Here is a 22,501-nt window from a genome sequence, read left to right on the forward strand (position 1 = left end):
CGTAAAAGCAAACTTTTCTCCTTATTTGGAGGAGATTAAGGCATATCTACTGTCTTTTCTCATTATCGGCTTGCTTTTAGCTTGGGGTTGCAGTGTATGATGCATCTTTACACCATCAAAACCAGATGTAGTAATCTGGGAAGAAGAAAGAGGAGGTGGAGCCAAGTCTTGAAAGAAAGGATTGGTTGCTTACATGTTTTGCATTCCAGGAAAAATAAATGTGTTCCCTAATTCATCCCAGAATTTCCTGAAGTATGTAAGCTACAATGCATTACATCATACCTTACTTTATTTATCATCTGTGACACCCATGTATGAAGATTCCATCAAGTTTTTGCTCTCATAGCAATTAAGAGATGTGTTAAATGCGTTTCCCAGCTGCAGGCATACTTCTTCTGTAGAGCTGGCAAAAGCTATTCTGTGTTTTCCATTTAGCAATAAAGGAAGAAGTCAGTGTCCCCATAATGCAGTCCCCTGGAGCTGGAAAGAAAGACCCAGCTTTAGAGCCATTAGAATATGGAATATTTTTTGTAATATCTCTCTTCTGAAAGAACTCATTGGTAAAGTCACGTGAATACTGCCTCCAGCGTTTTGTTCGTGTGAAAAGCACGTTCTTAGCAGTAGTGGACCAGTGTGGGAAAGTTTTATTATTCATTTTCAACATTACACATGGTTTTATTACTAAAACTGCATCTTTACATTGTTCGACCCTTTTGAGATACTGTGCTGTTCTAACTTCCAGGCTGAACATCTCTACAAATTGTATGGTATAGCATTGTAATCGTATGCAACATCTAAAAAGTCTTAAAAGTCCGGAAGGAAATGAGGATAAAACTTTTCATTCCTGTTAGAAATCCAGCCTTCAGGTCCTATTACAATCTATATCTGCAACAGCTGGTGGCCCTTTCTATTCCTCACCATATTATGACCTGTAAAATCAATTAATTTTTTTGCTATAATATTTAATAGAAAGATATCCAGAGCCTTTGAAACCATCATCCCTATCAATATGATTCTGACAGCCTCATTCAAGATCCCTAAAATATGATAAAATTTATTGCAACTAAGGTATGCACTTCCCTTGGTTCTTCATTTGCTCTTGTCTTACTAAACAGAGAAAATAATCTTCCTTTGGTACAATGATTTGATCCCTCTGTTCACTCCCCTTTTGGATTCTCTGTCATAAAATCAGCAATGCCCTTCATAGAAATAGAACTAAATATGTTTCAGTATTAAATAAAAGGATTAAAAAATAATAATAAAAAAGGAACCCCAAGGATGCTGAGAGCCAGACACCTGGACAGTCTAATTCTTAATAATGCCACATCATCCTTCCCAAGCTGGTGGAAAGGGAAACAAGAAAGAAAAAGCAAGCATTCAAGACTAATTATAGAATCACAGAATCGCAGGATGGTTTGTGTTGGAAGGGACCTTAAAGCCCACCCTGTCCCAAACCCCTGCCATGGGCAAAGACACCTCCCACCAGACCAGGTTGCCCAAAGCCCCATCCAGCCTGGCCTTGAACACCTCCAGGGATGGGGCATCACAGTTTCTCTGGGCAGCCTGTGCCAGGGCCTAATATTCCAGTGCCTAATGTACAGTTTTTGCTATACTTTCAGCTGGCTCTTTCCAACACGATCTGTCTTTGGAGATGTCGGGAACCAAAACATGACTATGTACTCTTGACCTTATGTCTTGACCCAAAACCTTGTGGTAGTACTATGTTAATGCCACTTGGAACCAAAAAGGTTCAGTGGCCAGTGCTGAGCAAAGAAGGAGGCCCAGGCTGTGCCAAGAGAAACTGAAGTCTAGTTTGAAACAAAGAAGGTTTCAAAGAAACAAAGTTCAACACTGCTGTGGGAGCCACAGCGCCGTGGCTCATGCAGATAAGTATGTAGACAGTAAATTCCAGTTTACTGCAGCCATCACAACAAACTGCTTCTCTGAATGCCTCTCACTATCTGCTGTAACCTATTATTTCAGCTGGTTTTATCCTCTGCTGCTTCAATGGAGATGGTGCTGTTCCAGCACAAAGTTGCTTCACGGATTTTCTGCTTCTGTCTGTGATGACCTAATGCCCAAGTATTTGAGAAGGCCCTGAGCTGTTTGGCCCTGCCTTGGTATTGGCGTGGACCAGGTGACCTCCAGAGGTCTCTTCCAACCTCAATTACTGTGTGGTTCTGTCATCCTCGTCCTGTACCATCCATGCAGTAATAGTCACAGTGATGATGCCATATCACTAGGTGGTGGCCTACAAGCTGGTGTCTCTGCTTAGGGTAGAATAAAGCCCTAAACATTTCTCCAAGAGTGGGAAACAGGTCACCTGAAACAGTGGGGTGGCAGAAGAGAGCAGCATGGAGGAGACCTGGGTAAGAAGCAGACATAAGGAGGAAGGGTTGAGCTGTGAAGGGCCATGAGGGTGAGCACCCAGCCTTTGCTCTGAGACAAAATCCTGGCATTTCTACCCCCTGAAATGGACTTGTTGTAGAATCTTGGTTTGGTACCTTTATATCTTCAGTATCTTAGCCAGAGAACAGCTATGCCATAAGGATCTTTTTCAAGTGTATGGACTTCAGTTTTCTAAAATTCTCCTTACAGCAACTGAAATGTGTCAATTTGCACTTTTACATGTGAGTGCATGCAACTTTTTATTCTCAAAGCCACAGGTGTACTTCTGTCTGGTTTTTAGTGTTAGGCAAGTAAACTGTGCAGGTAAGGGTCTGCCTCCAGGGCAGGTGAAACTGCTGGACATGCAGACAACTGACAGCTTTCTATGTTGCAAATCAGGACCATATTTATAAGCAAATATTTATTTATTTGCAAAATTCAGACACTTCCTGGGTATTCTGGCTACTTTTCCTTTCCTCAAGCAAGACTAATACAAATTTGGTAACCCATCAATTAACTTATTAATGTGGAGTTAATTTATTCCCTGGGTGACTTCAGTTTAGGCTCTGACACTCTGACTTAACTCTTTTTTTTCTTGTTATATATGAAAACTTATAAAGGAGTATGTTATGAAGCAGTTTAGTTTCTAACAAAGCAGCAGAGGATAAATGCAGCTGAAGCTCTTGAAAGCGTAACTATGAACTAGTTAAACCAAAGCTTGGATATTTGTTTTATTTAGAGACAGGAATGGCAACAGAGCTCTTAGAGTCCAAGACATCGTTGAATGGTAGCCAGCACACTATAACGTAGTGGGTTTTGCTTGTGATTTGCATGCTTATTATAAAATCTTATCAGCTGTTATAAAGATGAGGAATTCTACCGCAGCACTTTCACGCTCTCTGTAATTGTTGTCCATTTGATTCACCTTGCATTTCAGTCAGAGGAAATGGTGTGAGATGAGAGGAGGTGATCCCAAGGGCAGCTCGCAGTGTGTGCTGAGCAGGCAGCACAGAGGGTGCCGCATTCAGAGAAGCTGAGCCACGCAGGAAGGTGCCAGGCAGCTGCACCTCCCCCTGCCACTGGTAGCCACCTGCAGTGGCTTTGGCTGTAGGAAGAGAGAGGGCTGGCCAGCACACCAGCCCTCTGCTCAAATAAAGGGGTAAGGAGGAGATGAAAGGGGTGCAGTGAGGCTGGGAGCATGGAGAGAGGTGATGGGCTGCGAGGTGCTTAGGTAGACCCATGGATGGAAGTACATAGAAATGCTCTTTGCTTAGGGCACTGATTCACTCAAGTTCTGCTATAACATGTCTTTAAAATATATATATTTTTTTCAAAATAATAGTGGGATTTATAAAAGTAGAGTCGCAGCCAGGATTTGTACTGGTGGTTGATCTCTGTGTTATCCAAACAGTGGCATTTATTCTATCAATAAGGCTGAATAACGATAAAAGAGAATCGATGTAAAATAAAAGAGGCGTTGCCTGGGCCTCAATGCCTATGTCATGCTTTGCTTTTCATTTTTTTTAAAAATTATTTTCTTTTATTTTTTATAAAGTGGGGCTTAAAACTCAAAGGATGCCAACATAAAATATCACTTGTTCTGCTGACAAAGCGGACACTTGATCCCACATGGCAAAACTTTAGTCTGAAAAAAAATTTTAGATTTCAGGTCACAAGTTTATAAAACATCTGATCGTTGTGCACTAATGACTTATTGGGTTCTCAACTTCTGAGGGACCTAGAAGTGCCAATTTTTTAAAATGTGATGAATTCTTTTCCTCTGGAAATTTGACATACTTTGTTTCAAGGCATCCTTTCAAAATCTGTAGTCGATATGACTTTCCTCATTCAGTATGATCTGTAGTTCTCAATAAAAGTGCCCAAGGTAGCCTTGCGGATTTAAAATTTGTGCTTTATGTTGTATGTAATGACTTAGAGACGCGTGCTCTGTGATCTGTCAGCTCTGGAATAAGCATCCATGTGCTTCACTTTTTTTTTTTTTAACAATCTAGTCCTTTAGACAACATAAACATGAGAAGCCTCAGCTTGAATCCTGGCAGGAATTTGTTAAAGCCACCAAATGACAGCATATCAAGTCCATTTGTCACCTCCATTGAAAAAAGTGTATTTGTATCTCTGTGGTAACACCGGGACGTTTAATTGCAAAGGTTCTCTAAGATGAGCATTTTAGCTGCCAACTGGGAGCCAACAGAATAGCAGCCCAAGCACTGAGGCTAATGATAGTGTCAATCTATTGTGTCATAAATTACATCCTGTTATAAATAATGAAATCTTGGAAACAAATAAAACATTCACATTCTTCACCCATGTTTTTCCTCTATTTTGTGGTGAAAACGTGACTTGAAAAATCTGCATAATTAAATGTCATCCTTTCTACTTTGATTGGCATTTTTTCAAGTTTTTTTTTTTCACTCCTTTTTATGAGGCTGTTTTGATTAGAGTGTGGCATGAGGATAAGTTGTTTTTATGATGTGTGTTTTCCACTTCCAGATTCCCGGAGAAGCCCTAATTCCTGATGGCAAGACGATAATCTGGGACAGCACGAAAGGTTTCAGAATACCCAAGGCAACCTACAGATTCATAGGGCTCCTGAGCTGTGAGACAACCATTGCTGGGCACAAGTATAGCACGAAGTACCTAACGCACCGAGAAAGTAAGTAGCCTTCTCCACTCCAAATCTTTCAGAAAGCCCTCTGCCCTGTTGATGTTACTCACATTTCCTACTCTCTGTGACATGCAGCCAACACAATTTTTGATGTTCAGTTGAGCACCCCTCGCCTCGTCAAGTTGCTGAAAGGAGACAGCCTGGCAATTAACTGCACCGTTACAGCAGCCTGGAACACCCGTGTGCAGATGACATGGACTTACCCTGGACAGGTGAGTGCCGGGGATAAAAGGAAGAAACTGGGTGAGGGTTCCCATTGATCGCGTTGCATCTAGCATCCCATGAGGAATTCTGCCTCAAAATGCTTGCTGTGTTTCTCATTCCACCATTGTGAACCTTGCTGACATGGCTTTTAAGTTGTGGTTTTTGTTTTTTTTTTCTTTTCTTCTGGTGCTTAATTGAATAAGTAAACAAGTTTACACAATGCACTCTGCTATATTGCATAACCACGAGCGAGCGCTGGAAAAATTTCATCCCTGGGAGCTTCTTTTTGACCTGGGGAAATGACAGAAATTTATCACCTAGTCCCAGGCAGGGGATCTCTCGTGACAAAAAAGTTTTCATTGAGGCTGTCTTTCTTAACACATTCAGTTAAAAGACTGGCAGACAGTCAGGCACCCGACTCAAGCATGTTTAGAAAAGATATTTTGATTTAGTTAGCCAAAATCTCATTTGTTAAGTGTCACATGAACAATCCGCTTGTTTTGACAACTACAGGAATGATCTTGAATGTGCTTCTCCTCCCCCAACATTGGGAGCATCCTCATAAATATTTGTCGCTTACAAAATAACTGCCAGGGAGCCCGTGTAAAGCTGATAAGAAATTTGACATTAGTTTAAGGTTTACAACTCCCATTCCTTTCATGTCAGTTTGATTTATGCTGGTGATTCAAGTCAAGATCATTTATTATGTCACTCATTGTGTCTAATCACAAGCTGAAATTATGATTACATTATATAAGGAAGATTAATGCAATCGTTTCTTGCATACTGTAGCCATTTTCCTTGGCATTTTTTCATTGCAGAAGTAAACAACCTAGCAACAAGAAACACTCCAAATATCTTACGTTTGGTCACTGTTACGTTACCAAGCCCTAGCTGAGCACCACACTTGTGAAATTCTGCTTGGGTTTTATTTGGATGGTAACTGAAGGGTGCTCAGTGTTTGTAAGACAACAACAATGTCCTGGGTTAAATAAACTTTGAGGCCAAAGGCTGAGGGGGAGTTGCAGGAAATAACTCCTCAGGCTCACATTATCTTCAGTTCCACCCTGCTACTCCTTTGCCAAATCTAGTCACTTTTCCGTCCATAGCGTTTCCAGAATTCTCCCCTTTTGATGTTAATGCCCTCGTCTTCTATACATCTTCTGCCTATGGAAGCTGAACCAAGGCAACAAACTGTGTGCTGCCCTTCATGTGCTGGCTCCAAGGACTTTTATGAACAATGCTGTACCAGGAGCAGAGGGGAGCTTGGCATGTTGCTATAGTAGGTCATGCAGAATTGGTTGCCTTCCTCTGGAAAGAACGAGTTTGGATACTTCTACAACTTGAATGGAGATAGGAATGAATTGCCAGATAAAGTTACTTCTCTATCTTATTTTTGACTCTTTGGAAATATTAGTTTTTTTTCAGGTTTGTCATGTGCAAAGGGATCTGGATATATATTTTGGAGGTTTGGTGGCAGAACAGTAAAATGAAAATCATAATATTCATAAAAATTTGATTAAGCTCTTTCTCGTTCATTTTTGCTTTTATAGACAAAGAAGAGAGGCTCCATAACACAACGCATTGACCAGAAGAATACAGAAGCCAATATTTTTTACAGTATTCTAGTTGTTGACAAAGTGCGTGATATTGATAAAGGCCAGTATGCCTGTCACGTGAAGAGTGGGCCCTCAATCAAATCAGTTAACACAACAGTCCTCGTTTACGGTAAGAAATACCTTGAATTTGTAGAATACTGAGTGCTCATTTACCAAGTTCAGTCACATGATATCTATATCTTGACACAAAGTGGAAACGAATTTCTAGCATGATCATCAAAGATAGAAAATGGAGGGAGACAAGAAAGAAAGAACGTGTACCTTTTCTTCCATGACTGTTTTGCCTGTTTAGCAATAGACACATTAATGTTCAGTTTGATCACCCTTGTTTGCTAAGTCCTGCGATGATCCCATCCTCAGTTCTGTCTGTTCCAGTTCCTCTTCTACAATACCTATCCACTGCTCCCTATGAAGCAAAAGAAAAAAAAAAAAAAAAAACCAAACAGATAAGCTAGCTCTACATGGAAAAGATTGCTGGTAAACCATTCACAAAACCGAAACAAGCATAACACTGCAGCTCATCAATGTGGTTTTACAGTGGGAGCTTTGAATGAGTTCTCTGTGGTCTGCCCAGGCTTCCTGTGAGATCTGGAAATTCCCTGTGCTGTTTCAAGCTTATGTGAATTAGGACTTCTGTGCACTGGGACTCCATGAGAAGCTACCATCTTTTTGGCATCCTGTTACAATTATGATTATGTAGAATATTCGGAGCATTGTTGGTATTAATAGTCAAACGGTTGGTGGCTCCTTGATGACAGACAATTCATGGGCAGAATATTGATTTGTTCCACAGTTTAGGTGGTCTACTTTTTCTCTCTCATCTGTAATTGTGGTCTAAGCACCAGATGGTGGTATTCTCAGAGAGTATTTCAAGTACTTTTTCTCTATTTAGCCCTTGGACTAAGACACTGGGAAGATAGGATGAATCATTATATTCACTTCTTTTGTTCTGAAATAAATAAGCATGAAGTTATCAAAAACTGAGTTTTAGATTAAAATTAAAGTCAGAGAGGCTGGATCTGTTGAAGCTAGCCTGTAAACTCACATAAGCAGCCACATCTATGGGATACTCATTAGACAGAGCCAGTGTGAACAATGGTTTGCAGAATCAGGGTTGTATCTTTAAGTATAATCTAATTTGTGTAATTTAACTACTGAGTTATCTTGCACATGTTAGTTTCAAAGTATGCTGCAAATATGACTAATATAACTAAATATTGCACTTAATATATATACAATATCTATACACAATTCATAATGTGAGTAAATGTTGTACTATGTGTACTGTCAAAGGACATTGAAACCTTTTTTCATGTTTTGAATGTTTTGTTTTGTTTAATTGCATTTTGGGAAGAAAAAAAATATTTCCAATATACTCTATAAATATTGTGGTTTTATTGCTTCTGGTGAAACCCATCGATTTGTCAGAGTTTGAAATACTGGGCAGTACAACTGGAGAAGAATGAATTCCAGCAGGTTGAGACTGTTCCAATGAAGTGATAAAGATTTGTTTGTTCGATGAAACAGCTGTTTACCAATGATACAGAAAGTTTCTGTCTTTTCCATTGCTGTTTCTCTGAAGATCACTTAAATCATCCCCAGCCAAATATTTTCTTTTGGAACATCCACTGATTCTCGGCCTTTCAGGGGTGGTGGGGTCACCTGCTCATTTAGTTCAGCTTCCCACATACCACAAACCACCTTCTCTTTCTTGTGCTTTTTTTTTTTTTTTTTTTTTTGACTGAAGCACAATGTGAATTTGGCTAGGGTGTATCTTGTTTAGGCAGACTCATGGCCTGGGAACTGTATCTCACTTTTGTATGTTTGTGGTGGGTTTTATTCTTGCTGTTATCTTGTGGGAACACCAAAATTATTAAAGATCATTTTTATTTGAATTCCTGTTCTCTTTAGAAGAGTGAGCCTTTTTGCAGGCTGAAAATCAGTAACATGAGAACACTTTTTTTTCTTTTATTTCTTTAAGATAAAATGTTCATTAATTTGAAACGTCGAAGAAAAACTGTGCTGGAGGCTGTAGCAGGAAGAAAGTCCTATCGTCTGTCAATGAAAGTGAAGGCATTTCCTTCTCCAGAGGTTATATGGTAGGACAAGTTATTTCCACATATGCACACTAGACCTACACTTAAATGAAAATTAATATGTTGGTCAAATATTCAATTTAAGACCCCTTAAAATGGCAACAAACTGGGGACAGTACAGTTGTTGATTTTTATTGAACTTTTCAGGGTCTGCCTGAGTTTTAAAAATTTAAGAGACCATTATCTTCATTTTGCAAGTATGAAATAGGATGCCTGGAAACTTTGAAGTTCAGACCCTCAAATATGTTAGATATGTCTCCTGTTGAAACCAATGGACACTCTACAGATAAATCCATCTACCAATCTTTTCTGAATTGTTTCATCCAACTTTATGCAGACCCAAATATGAGAAATTAGTTTGTCTTTTAAAAAGAAAGAGAAAAGAAAGTCTTTATTAAAATAACTGTCTGAGTTTATTCATACAACCATGCACTACTAGAAAACCAGTGGAAGATTGCTTTACTATATGGAGATCTGTAGGTTTTAGATCTGCTTTAGTGACCAGAATTTTCACTTTGGCTCAAGTATACTGAGCTAACAAATCTTTTAAACATTTTTTTTGCATTAACTCAACCACCTTTCTAGAAAACAATGTTATCTATTCATGATCTTAAGGTGGTGTGGTGTTTTTTTTTGTGTGTGTGTTTGTGTGTGTTGTTGTTGTTTGTTTGTTTTTATATAATTTTAAATAGTAATAGTTCTGGTTCAATTCATTACACTTTAACAAGAAGTCTATGACAAGAATGATTAAGAAAACAAACCATACATACATGAACAGTAAGTTTTCATGCTTCTCAGAGACAGAAATTATTTTTGCTCCAAATATTTTGTTTTATTTAACTCTCCATTCTGCATTTGCAGCTCCATGTGGAAAATTAAGGGGCAAAAGTGCAGCTGATACTAGCCATTTATATGGTATTTTTTTCTCTGTAATGATTAGGCTTGTTGACTATACACTTAGATATAAAACTTCTGAATACAAAAAAAAAAAAAAACCCAACAATTTGACAATAAGAATACTTATTTACTTATTTATTGCTGTGAGGTTTGTCAGCCACTGGAACAAGTTGCCCAAAGAGGCTGTGGTTTCTCCATCCTGTGAGATGTTTGAAATCTCACTGGACGTGGTCCTGGGCAACTTGCTGACCTTGCTTTGAGCAGGGGGTTGGACCAGGCAATCTCCAGAGGCCCATTCAGCCTCAAATATTCAGTGGTGCTGTGAAACATATGTGGAGTGAAATGTCTAAATCTACGGCCCTTAGACATAACTTTTAATGCTCCTTCAGTGACTGAAAATGTTTTCTGTAAATATTTACCAAAACTTGGGAATCAATGTAATTAAGTCCATCACCACAGTGAATTTCAGTTGCACTCACATTGAGCTTCATACAGCAACCTACAAAAATATGGTTTATGCCATATTTTACGCTTCAGAAAAAAGAAATGTTGTGCTTATTCAGGAATCTGTTTGTGAGCAACACTTCGTACTTTCTGTGTTGATTTTCTGTTATCTTTAAAAACATTCACTTGATAGCAGGACATCTGATTCTTAAGTGCTTATCTAATCTACTTACTCTTCCTCTTCCTAAAATCACAGCTGTGCTTAGGCTACAGTAATACTTTGTCCTGGGTTTGTATTCTGAGCTCATAAGAAATGGTCAGTGCTGGATGACGCAACCTTTATTTGTGTGAATGACTTTTGGCCAAAATGGTTGTCTTCTTGAATAAATGGCAGCAGAAGTATGGAAGGCTGGGATCTTTAGAGGTAGAGTTGTGATTTTTAGCAACTCTCAGATGTTATAGAACTCTGCTATATCCTTATAAATTTTAATGTATAGAATGGTATTCTTCAGAGATCTCCATAAATATCAGCAATCTGTAAGGAAAGGATAATCCTCTGATAAGCAGAATCTTGGACAGTAAATTCAAAACTTGCTCAAAGATCAAGAAATGTTGTGAAACCAAGAAGCACAGACTGTTAAAGCAGCACTATTTTTCTTTTTTTTTTTTTTCATTTCTGGATTTCTTTTAAACAGGTTAAAAGATGGGCTACCTGCTGCTGAAAAGTGTGCCCGGTACATGGTTAAAGACTATTCATTAATCATCAAAGATGTTGCTGAGGAAGATGCTGGAAACTACACTATAATATTGAGCATACGACAGTGGAACTTATCTAAGAATCTTACGGTCACTCTTAAAGTAAATGGTAAGTTTACAGCACATTCCCACATTTTTTCTGAACATAAACATCAAATTTTCATTGAACAGTTGATCTTGCATGGTCCAGGACATTGTGCACTTTCTTACTGACTTTCATGGACACAAATCCTAGCCCAATGCGTGGGGTGACGGACCCTTCTTAAAATCAGCAGACAGACACTGGTTTTCATTAGAAGGGTTTCTGTCTTTCACGGTCACATACTTGTTCCTGATGACTTAAATGTGTTAGTAACTGCTCATCTGACTCAACTTATTCCTGCTGTTTTTCTTTGTCCTCCTGGGGATTTTTTTGTTACTCAGCCTGCAGGAATGTAGGATTTTAATGATCATGTAATACATTGGAAATGAGTTGCTTTTAATAGCTTTCCAATTTTTACTCTTTACAGTGAAACCCCAGATATACGAAAATGCCGTATCATCATTCCCTGATCCCAATCTGTATTCACTGGGCAGTAAACAAGTGCTGACATGCACTGTGTATGGTGTTCCTCAGCCAAAAATTACATGGATGTGGTACCCCTGCAAACAAAACCATTCCAAAACAAGGTAGGACAGCTTCCTTACTTACGTTTACCTTGTCTTCCCTTCCTATTATATTTGAATATTAACTTAAGAATAAAGCTTACCATGGACATTGATAGTTAGTAGAGTATGTGTGCTTTATTTTTAAGTAAATGTGCAGACAAAATGCATTTTTTTTTCTGCATCATTATTTGAAAATAGGGTGCAGAGTCATTGTTTTGTATTGTTGCTTACTTTTATTTACAGTTCATTACTATTCATGCATGCAATGCTCAGAGGCCATAATTGCTTTCTGATTTTTATGAGGGAAGACTTGCAGGCAATGTCTTGCGAAGTGCTCGTACTTTCTCAAGAAGGAGATTTCCTTGCTTTCCTCCATGCTTTTGTCACCACACTGATTCCACTGCAAGGTTTATTTTGAAATTCAACGGAAATAATCTTAAAGATTTTTTTCTATTATGATGATCAAATCTTTCTTACAATACAGTGACTCATAGGTTTAGTTCAGCAAGACAAATGTGACCAGCATTCTCCAGATAATATTTCAACAGGGCAAAATATAAATGGCACTGTGCAAGCCTACTTGATGCTGATGTGGCACTTAACTAATCCTCTTTTATATTTAAGATTTCTTTTGAACTTTTTGTGACTGATGATGACAAGTTTGTGCATATTGACTCATTTATCCAAAGCTCTTCCTGGATCTCAAAATCTGACACAATCTTAATGATTAACACTCAACATCCACAATGGCATTAGCATTAAGCTACTATTGAAGAGTTCAACATTTAATGTATTTGGAGCATAGCTCAACAAAGATGTTTAAGAACCTAACGAAAGCTAAGGAAAAAATAGTCTAAATTTCAGTTGAAGTTAATCACTTTACATAGAATTTAACTTCTTTAATACTTTCATAGGACTGAGTTTTAACACCAATCCAGACAAACATTTCTGTATGTGCTTAACTTTGGGGCTACAAGACACCTCATTCGATTAAATAGGACAATCATCTTATTTCAAATTAAGGGTGCTTGTAAATTCTAGGCAGCACTTCTTGGAAGCACATGTTGCTTTTCCCATTACGCCTTGCTTTGGGATTATGCAAATAAATGGTTTTCTGTGCCCTTTTCACCAAGAGGTGGCACTAGCAATCTCTCCTTTTGCTAGAATAGGTAAAATCTGAAATTGTCCATTTCGAGGACAGGTAAGGTCGGCATTTCCTCTCTCTTTTATGTTATCTTTGAAGCATGGGTCACAGAATTCTGCATAGTAATGTAAGGTGTATGATAACAAGAAGTGCAATGTCTTTTAAGTAGACAGAACCCATGAAAGACATATATGAAAAATTTCAACCTTTTAGTCTTTTTTAAGTGTTTATACATTTATGCATACTCTGGATTGAAAACACAGTGTGATGCTAGTAAAACAGTTGGATTGTGTTTGGGAGTAGGAGTAGGGTTCTTACACAGTCAAATATATCCTTCTGTTAACAAGCAATAAAAATTAATATCCACAAGCAGGTGTTTAATAATGTGCTAAACTGTAGACTCAATTAAATGCTAAATGGAAGTGTGTTTGAACAGGTGATCAAAGGAGAAAAGTAGCAATTTAAACATCAGCTATTGGCTCTGTTACAAGATTGTTTCCAGACTTGCTTCCAAATTGCCTTCATAATTGTTCTGTGACAATTCTTTTTACCCCCCTCCCCTTCCTTCTCCTTCAAACACTCATTGAAGAAGTAGTTTGGAGAACACCATTTTTAATGCTTTGCATAAGATGACTGGAGTGACTCCCTGTGAAAAATATGGCAACAATTAAGTATCACAGAATGGCAGGAATCCCTGAATAATTGCATTTTGTCTCCTGCTCCAGGAAGGGAGCAGAAAATACTAGCTGTGCCAGATGCAGGGCTGACATCTGTGCCGGTGTAGGTGTTCTCCCCAAAGAACTGGAAAACCCTTTAATCCCATCCTTTTCACCATTCTTCCTTCCTTGTGTGAGGTGACACTTGCTTAAGTAACAGAATAATGATGCAGGTACCTTGGAAAGCAGATCAGAAATGTATCTTGTTCTCCCATTACAGCTGTTGCTTTGGATTTATCTGCCCATCATTAGGTTTCCAAGGCTAAAATGTTGCTCTGTTTGTGCTCAGCACTAGATAATGTCTATTTCAATGCACAGGTGAAAAAAATGTAGCTCAAGTTGATAAACCTACACAGGTTACCATTATTCACCATACTGCAGTAAGGACTCACATTGAGTTTCTGGGTCCCATGCCAGAGGTTGCAGGAAACACTATAAGTATAAAGCTTTTGTGCTGCAGCACACAGATCTTTTTGCTTCCAGATTTATATATGCGCTTAATTTTACATCATTTGAGTACTATCACTGAAAGCTGGGGAATGACTTACAGTGAATAAATGAGATTTTTTTTTATTATTATTATTATTTGGAGGACTGTTGCCTATAGTCTCCTTAATAGAAACCAGTAGGTTCTCTGGCTGCTTCTTTCAATTGCGTTTTCAGACAGTATTTCTGTTTCAAAAATCCTAAAAATATCTCAGTGGATTCCACTGCTTTAAAAAAAAGTTCAAATATTCTTCAGTGCTTTGTAATTAATACAATCAATCTGCATAACCCTCCTCTGTACATTGTTCAAGACAACAACAGGAATCCAGCCAAATTAAACAGGTTCCATAGTTTCCTGGTAGCAAATAAAATAAATAAATAATAATAATAATGAAAAGCTGCAAAATTGCTCAACAGATTTAACTTTTTGGAATGCAGAGAGACAAAGAATGTCATTAAAATTCCCTGTGCTTTATTTTACATTAAAATAAGTTTGCTTAACCAACTCTATTACCTATTAGGTAGCCTTTTGTTAACTAGCAGATAGGTAACTAGATGGATAGGTGGAAAAATTAACTTCTGAATTAACTTTCATCCCAATGAGGAAACATAAAAGAGACAAGAAAAACTGCCTGGGCCGAAAAAAAATATGTAAGGTTATTTGTTGTTGTTGTTTTGTTTGTTTATTTTTCAAGCTTATTCAGATACAGCAATTCAAGTACGGCAGACAAATGTCAGTGGAGAATGGAATGAGTTAAAATGAAATGCAATTAACAAAATAAAAGATTAGTCTTTCTTAAATGACTATCTTTTTTTTCCTGAGAAACTTCTTATCCAGTGTCAGCTTACTCCAGACAAGGCAGCAGATGCACATATTCATTGCTCATTGGATATAGCAGAAGACTGATGACCTCCTTCGTTAAATTGTTGCTTGAGCAGCTTCCTTGGCCTCTTCCCTACCACCCTGCTGTTGTTCTTCCTGGCCTCATTTTCACTCAGGCTGGGTTATCAGCTGAGTCTCGTGGAGGGGCAGCCAGGGCAGGGCTTGCTGATGTTCCCTGGAGCCACCAAGGCTGGTCTCCACCTACAGCTCATCAGCTCCGAGGCTGCAGAACGAGCATCCCCACGCCAGGGATGTGCTTGATGCTCATGGCTCTTGACCCGAATCTCTTCAGCAGATTTGTGTTTATCTTAGGCTGGTCTGGCAGAGGTTGCCAAGAAAGGCATGTGGGATATTGATGTTGCTCAGTGTAAGCACTGGTTTCCTCAGCTCTGATGCGGTGTCATTTGAGGGCAGTTTCTCTCTCTGGACATTTCCATGTAGGCAGTTCCAGAGACCTTCATTGTGCTCTGCCCAGGGCTTGACTCATCAGCCCTGCAGAAACCTCAGGAAGAAGAAGCAATGAAATTTTTTCTCGGGTGTTCCAGCTCTCCTGTCACCTTTCTGCCTCTCTCTCACCTTGAGCTATCAGTTATGGTTAGCCTCAAACCGAGTGTCAGATTATTAACTTTCAACCCTGCCATCATGTCAGTCTGTTATTTATTTAGTTGCTTAGGTTTTTTTCTGTGTGCGTGCATGAGGGAGAGAGAATCACAAAGGTATTGGGGAGGAACCTGCAAAAAGAATGTCTCTGGAAAGACCTTAATTCTGTCCCCTGAGCTGTAGTGTTAGGATATGAACTCTTCTCAGTGGTAAAATAACCCAAAACTATTTCTGCCCCCACTTCCCAACCCCGTCATGATCCCAGCAAGACCGTGAGGTGGACGGGATTGGGGATGAATGGGTTGCATGCCTGAAGATGAGGACAGGAGTGGGCAGCAGGAACCAGGGACCATGCAGCATTGCCGTGAGCTGGTACCACTGCCACGGAGCCATCTCAGGACACCACAATGTTCCTGATGCTCTGAGGTGGATGGATGGATGCATGCACCACAGTGGAGTTGCTGCTGACTTAACATGGAGTGATAAGAGGGCTTGTTGCCTCCTGTTGGGGCTTGTCTGTGGTGCAAAGGTAGTGCCACGTGAATAATTTTCTACAGAAATAGCTCTCTAGCACTACAGAGTGAGGGAAAGGAGCGTGTTGTGGAGCTCAGCAAGGCAAAAACTAGAACTTTTTTCTTGAAATCTCTGCAGAGAGATAAAAAGCCTTGAACTATCACTACGAAAGCGCATGGGCAGACTCCCACCAGCTTCAGTGAAAGAGGAAGCAGGGCATGTGTGCATAGCAGTCTAATTGCATTTCTGTATTGTTTATGTCAGAGTATTAATAAAGGATTGGAAGGCAGAATCGTTAGGATGTGCTTGGATAGATTATCGGGGGACATTAGGTTTGGAACATCACTGAGGTATGTAAAATGAACAAGTAAAGAACAAATGTTAATTGTACTTAATTAGAAATGTACTGAACCACCCAAATTTAATTGTGGATGTCTGCAAACATTGATGCCCATTAGTTTGTCCACAGTGACTGTTTTTGTTCCCCATGCCACCTTCTATTTTCGGGAAAGGGAAGTCTGAGTCCTTAGAGCTGGTAAAAGTAGGTCAGATGCCATTAATAAACAGGTAGTTCAAAAATGCCTTTGTTTAATTTGACATGTGGCCAGATCCTCAGCTCTAAATTCAGGCTGAGGATCTGGCTGGTGGCCTTTGTGCCTTCCATTCCCTACTACAAGAAAATCCACTTGCAGTGATCTGGTAATGTAAAAGTACTTGAAATGGGTACATGAAGAAAAAAAAAAAAAAAAAGGTAGCTATTTCCTTATTTTCCTGCAGTTGTGGAAATGGGTTAGTGTAAATGAAAATCAGGCTCTGTGTTTTTCCCATATATTTCTAAAAAATGCAGACGAACAGACATGAGTGTACGTTGTGGCAGCATGGACTTGCAGAGAATTTATAGCTAAAAGAAAGAGAAGTAAAAGTGTCTCATCTGTTTCAGACCGACCAAGGAGTTTACTGCAGCATCTCATTCTTTACTTCTACGATGAGCCAGAAGTTAATGCTTGTTTGTGAACACCTCCTGTTTTCTGAAAACAGCTAAAAGGACAGCATCCCTGTCCTCAGTCAATATTTTGGAAAAGATCTTTTTTTAATATTTTACTTACAAAATGCCATGTGAATCAGATCAGGCATATGCATGTGGATAAATAAACTTGGTAAATATGTACTATACGCTAGGTACAGTTTGCCACAGTCTGTCCCCAGGGTAATGTAGTGAATGCACTGATGAATTCACTGTGCAGGCTGTAAATGTTATCAAAGGTTTCATTATGGGTCTTAGCTGAACCAGAAGATTAAGCTTTCCAATTTTGGTATTGCTAACTTTCAAGTCACTTTAAATCAAATTTTTCCAAGTCCAATAGAAAATAGTTTTGTAGAAAATACACTATGTTGCTCAAGTAACTTTTTTTTTAACCCGTTATTGATCAAACTTAAAATATAAGGACTACAGTAACATCCAGATGGTGACAAGTGTCTCTGCTTAGTGTCAAGTTTTAAACCATGGTTCTCCTATCTTTTTTTTTCCACTCATTTATTTTTTCCCGGTTTCTTTTTCTGTGGTTCCCTTCACAGGGTGTTCTCTTTGTTTTACTGGGGACAGTCTGACACCCGTTCTTAAGGAAGCAGACGTGAGTCCATGCAGGTGGTTGATCATTATTGCTTGGTCTTTTACTCACCGTGGGGCAGCAGCAGTGTCTGAGCCATGGGAACGTCCCAGCCTGTGGCCATAAACCTTCTCCTGTGCTAGCAGGGGCTCTTGGCCGAGGAAGGCACAGGGTCAAGCTGTGTGTGCTTAGGAATGATTATAAATGGAGTGCTATTATTGGACTGAGTACACCTTTTACAAAAATATACAAACTTCAGCTAGCATCCTTTTTCCTTTTATGTCTATTCCTTTCAAAAACCCTTTGCAGAAGGCTTTGAACAGGCATGGTGTATGAGGTAAGATCCTAGTCAGAAAGAAAAATATTCAGTTAAAAAATAGAAAACAGAGGTTAGGAGGGAACAGTCAGTTCTTGCAGTGCAGGGAGGTGACCGGTGAAGTTTTTCAGGAGCTGGTGCTGGGGTCTGTACTTGTCAACATGTTCAGAAATAACCTGGAAAAGGTGGTAAGGAGGTGACAGAGTTTGCTGATGATACTAAGTCATTCAGATTTGTAAGGATGAGGGCTGATTGCGAAGAAATGCAGAACTGTATGAATCTGAGTATGTGAGTGATAAAGTGGCAGATGAAGTCCACTGAAGATAAAAGTGCATGATGTACATAGGAAAAAGCAGTCTGACTTTCACATGTAAAATGATAAGCCGTTGTCTGATCATTAATAACGCAAAGAAAGCTATGAGTAATGTGGTACACAGGTTTGTGAAAGCAATGGCAATCAGGAGCAGCTCAAAAAAAAAAAACAACAAAAAAAACAAATAAATTGAGTGTTAGGAATTATAAGGTCAGCGCTGTGTAGCATGAAAAATAGGTGACTTGGTTGTTACACAGTAGATATCTACAGACTAGTGTAGGACACATAGGTCTGAGGATCAGTTGTATATGCTTTTTCTAGTTTAAGAAATAGGGGCCATGAAATGAAACCAGGAGGACTGCAATTCAAGATGGAAAAAGGAGATGGTTGTACATGCAGTGGGTGGCAAATCTGTGAAACTCCTTGCCAGAGGATTTTGTGGGTTCTAAACGTTCGACTGGCTTCAATGGGAGGTTGCATGAAGTCCTAGAAGAGAAATCCACTGGGAGTTGCTTAAGTGTAGAAATGGCCTCCGATGCAGGAAGTTCTTGGGCTGATAAGAATTGGTGACTGGGGGAGTATTGGGAGGAAGTATCTGAAGTTAGTGCTGTTCTTACTCATCCCCAACCATCTGCTTATGGTCATTGTTGAGACAGGATATGGGGTAGATGGATCCTTGGTCTTATGTCCATGTCTGTCAGTATTTTCTCTTCCTGTTTTCCCTCTAATCAACTCCCCTCTCTCCTTAAAAATGTTTCCCTCCATTCTTTCTCATCCTTTCCTTGTTTTCTGCCTGCACTTCCAGTCCCTGGCTCCAGTCAGCCCAGAGTTGCTCACAGACCCCTACTTGCAGTGAAGCTGAAAACAATCTATCTTTAAAAGCACAACCTCTGTGCAGCAAAAGGTCTTTCATCTCTTCTGCTGATCACTGGGAAATGGTATTTGAAAGGGTGTTCATTGTGCTTCCAGCTTGTCAAAAAGACAGGGAATATTAAGGACTGTGTAAATAGATTAGTAAAGAGCCAAAAGGATCCAGTAAAGACAGCAAAGAAAAGGAAGAGAATTTCAGCATTTTGTTAAGGTGCTGGGGAGACCTGGATCTTGGCTGGGTGTAGATGTGAGGTTATGTCTCAAAGTTGAGTGAGTTGTGAGGAGTGACATGTGTATGGGAAATAACTTATGCTAGAAGGGTCTTAACAAAATCCCAGACTTTATATATAGGGATCTTTTTCTGGAAATAGAAGCAGAGCAAGAGTAGACTTTGTATGTAGAGGCTTTGTGGTCTTTCCATTTAGGTTTCTGACTGCTCAACCAAACTGGAGAAGACCTCTTACTTTCTGTACTACCACAGACTATTAAACTCAAACCCTTTTTCCCAGCAAGAAGTTCTAGGTGCTTGTGAAAACTTCATGCTTTGATAACTCTGTAGTTCCAGCTAGCATTCAGCTCCTCTGTGGAGGACATAGCTGGTGAGAGAAAGTGGAGGCTGAGTCATGGTGACCACATGGGAGACGAGAGTGATTTCAGCCTAGCAAAGGAGGGAAAGGAGGTGGACAAGAAGGAAGGAAGGAAGGCTTGGCTGAAATGTGATCATATTCTGTATCCACGAAGACTGCTAAGCAGTGTGAAGCAGGAAACACAGGGTCAAGAAGCAAAATATAATTATCTTATAACAAACTCAAGGTGAGAAAATTTCAGGTTACCTCAGGATGTGCAAAAATCCTGAAAAACTACTTTCAAATGCTGTCATGTTCCCTAATGTTCAGAGGTCTCAAGTACTGGCAAAGGAGTTGAAAGTAAAATGTGTTTTCTATTTTTTTTTTTGTTGTCAATGGCTGGTGTTCAGGCTGCTTAGCTGTGCAGATGTAGAAGTGTTGGGTCTTTGTGTTTTTTTGTTGTTGTTGTTTTGTTTTGTTTTGTTTTGTGTGTGTGTGTTTTTTTTTCTTCCCTGTGGGAATGCTTGCGTGGGCTGATGAAGGGGTGAAAGGTGGGACAGGTAAGACTGATGCTGATCTTCCTGCTTCCTTTAAGAAAAGTCAGATCAATTGGCTTTCTGTGCAGCATACTGAGGTAGTTCAGGACAAGCTGTGATGTTTGGAAAGGATGAGTGTGAAAGGGATTAATCAATTCATTAATCTGGTTGCATGTAGATAACAGCAGGAAAGGCAGTATGGAGATGGCAAACTCTTTCATTTTCCATAGAGCCATGGTGGTATGCAACAAGGCTGGGCATGTCATATACCCGACTACTTCTAATGATGTAGTACCAAAGAGGCTCACCAGGAGGAGGAGGGGGCATTCAGGACACCTGGGATCTTCCCAAGAGAATGAGCTTTCCCTCTAAGTATCCCCCTCAGTGGGGATGCAGAACATCCTATAAAACAGAAAACAACACAGTCCTTACTCTGGCAACTGTGCAGTACACCAGGATCCTAGTACAGCCTAATGCATAGGGGCCATTGAGAAATCCTCCAGCCACCCTGCATCTCATCAGTGAAAATCTCAGCACAGCTAATAATATCCTCGGCCACAACTCTTCTCCTGTTCTGCTGGCCAAGGGTGAGGAGTGGTGATGGACAGTTACTGCTTTCTCAGGGTCATGAGAGAGTCTGACCTGAAATGGGCTGGTGGTGTCCCATCTGTTCTTGGCGGGCAAGTGTTGACACTGCAGTGGGCACAAGTAAGGACCTGGGACAGTGAGAGCAGAGAGGCAAAAGTGCGAAGAATGAGATATGCAAAGAAGGAACCTGTGCCACTATCAATGCAGATTCTTGTTTGGTATTCTTTGCTAAGCTCCTAAATAAATATAAATCAACATGCAGAATGTGATATAAATACTATCCAGTTCCTACCATTTGTAGATCTCCTCAAAACCCCACATACAGGTGTCTGGAATTAGATGATCCTTAAGACCCCTTCCAACCCAAGAAGTTCTGTGATTCTGTGATACTCAATGTATGTGTGCATACCAGGGAAGGTTCTAGGGATGAATTCCCAATCTGTTTGGAGCTAACTGGAGCTTTGTCACCAAAAGCAGTAGGGATGGTGTTTAAACCTGGAACTGGTTATTTTTGGCTGAGAGAGGGAGGGGATGCTCGGACCACGGCTCCTGAATCGACAAGCGCGCTATCACGTTGCAGCCAAAGCGAGAGTGAGCACACTGGCAGGGAGCCAGCACATGTCCCCCCCTCCCCCAGAAAGCACGTTTCACAGCCCGTACATGCTCCCTGTTACTATTTTCCCTCTCTTGTTTCCGGTCTTGCCGTGATTCAGTGTTCCCTGGGACACGTGGCTACGCCAGCCCGGTGCTACCAATCGCACAGCACCGAGCACCGAGGCGCGGGTCAGGCGAGGCCTGGGTCATTTAGATTTTTTTTGATAACCTCCAAGTGGGAAGCAGTTCCTATATATTCTTTACAATTCCAGGAATTTCCAGAGTTCCTGTCTTGAAGATAGTGTCGTCATCACCGCGTCTTGAAAGACGTGCGTCAGCCCAACCTGAATTCGTAATAACACCACCCCACTGCTGCTAGGAATTGATCGCTGCCCTAAAAAGGGATAGGTGATGAGAAAATAAATATTCCTCGTGTTAATCATTCTTGAAAATAGCCACCGTCGGTGACAGTAGGGCTTCCTCTTGCTCCTAGTACAGGCATAATTGCCAAATACTACTCAGTAAGTAAGAGCGTGACTGAGGTTGCCGGTAGCTTTGCCAAAAGGAACACTGAGGGAATTGGATGGCATTGTACGTGAGGGAAGGATTGCAAAGACGTCACATAGGAGGGCTTAGGGGGAGGAGCTGAAATGATGAGAAGACAGAAGATGTTATTTTTCCAGCTTAAACGGAGGTCGGTGCTGTTACGATGGTATTTGTCAATCCTTTAGCACTGTCTCCAGAGTGGGGAAGAAGATGTGTCTGGACACAAGCTGGGTGTAGGGCTCTCTTTTAGGACTCTGCCATATGGAAATTCAAATCTGCCCAGTGAATCTTCAGAGAAGCCCTTTACCCCAGCTCCCAGGCTCTACTGCGGATCATTGGGGTGACAAGAACACCACTTTTATTTGGAGACCAGCAGTTTCACAGGCAGCACTTCAGCTTGAAGCTGGTTTGTAGTTTCACTCCCGTGAAATATATCAAGATGACATGAAGTACACTCTTACCCTGGAAACTTTTCCCCATCAATG

General features: G+C 40.1%; 1 protein-coding gene across 2 annotated transcripts in view; it reads left to right on the forward strand.

Annotated features, from left to right (window-relative positions):
- The window catches only part of FLT1 (fms related receptor tyrosine kinase 1), a 107,617-nt gene that overhangs the window by 26,110 nt on the left and 59,006 nt on the right, over positions 1-22,501 (forward strand). For both annotated transcript variants that reach the window (XM_013189366.3, XM_048072841.2), the window contains exons 5-10: positions 4,900-5,062; positions 5,150-5,286; positions 6,832-7,006; positions 8,879-8,996; positions 11,030-11,199; positions 11,600-11,759. In XM_013189366.3, the coding sequence (XP_013044820.3) occupies positions 4,900-5,062; positions 5,150-5,286; positions 6,832-7,006; positions 8,879-8,996; positions 11,030-11,199; positions 11,600-11,759 (923 nt within the window). The remainder of the gene's footprint in view (positions 1-4,899; positions 5,063-5,149; positions 5,287-6,831; positions 7,007-8,878; positions 8,997-11,029; positions 11,200-11,599; positions 11,760-22,501) is intronic.

Source organism: Anser cygnoides, chromosome 1, assembly GCF_040182565.1.
Source record: "Anser cygnoides isolate HZ-2024a breed goose chromosome 1, Taihu_goose_T2T_genome, whole genome shotgun sequence".
Classification (NCBI taxonomy): domain Eukaryota; kingdom Metazoa; phylum Chordata; class Aves; order Anseriformes; family Anatidae; genus Anser; species Anser cygnoides.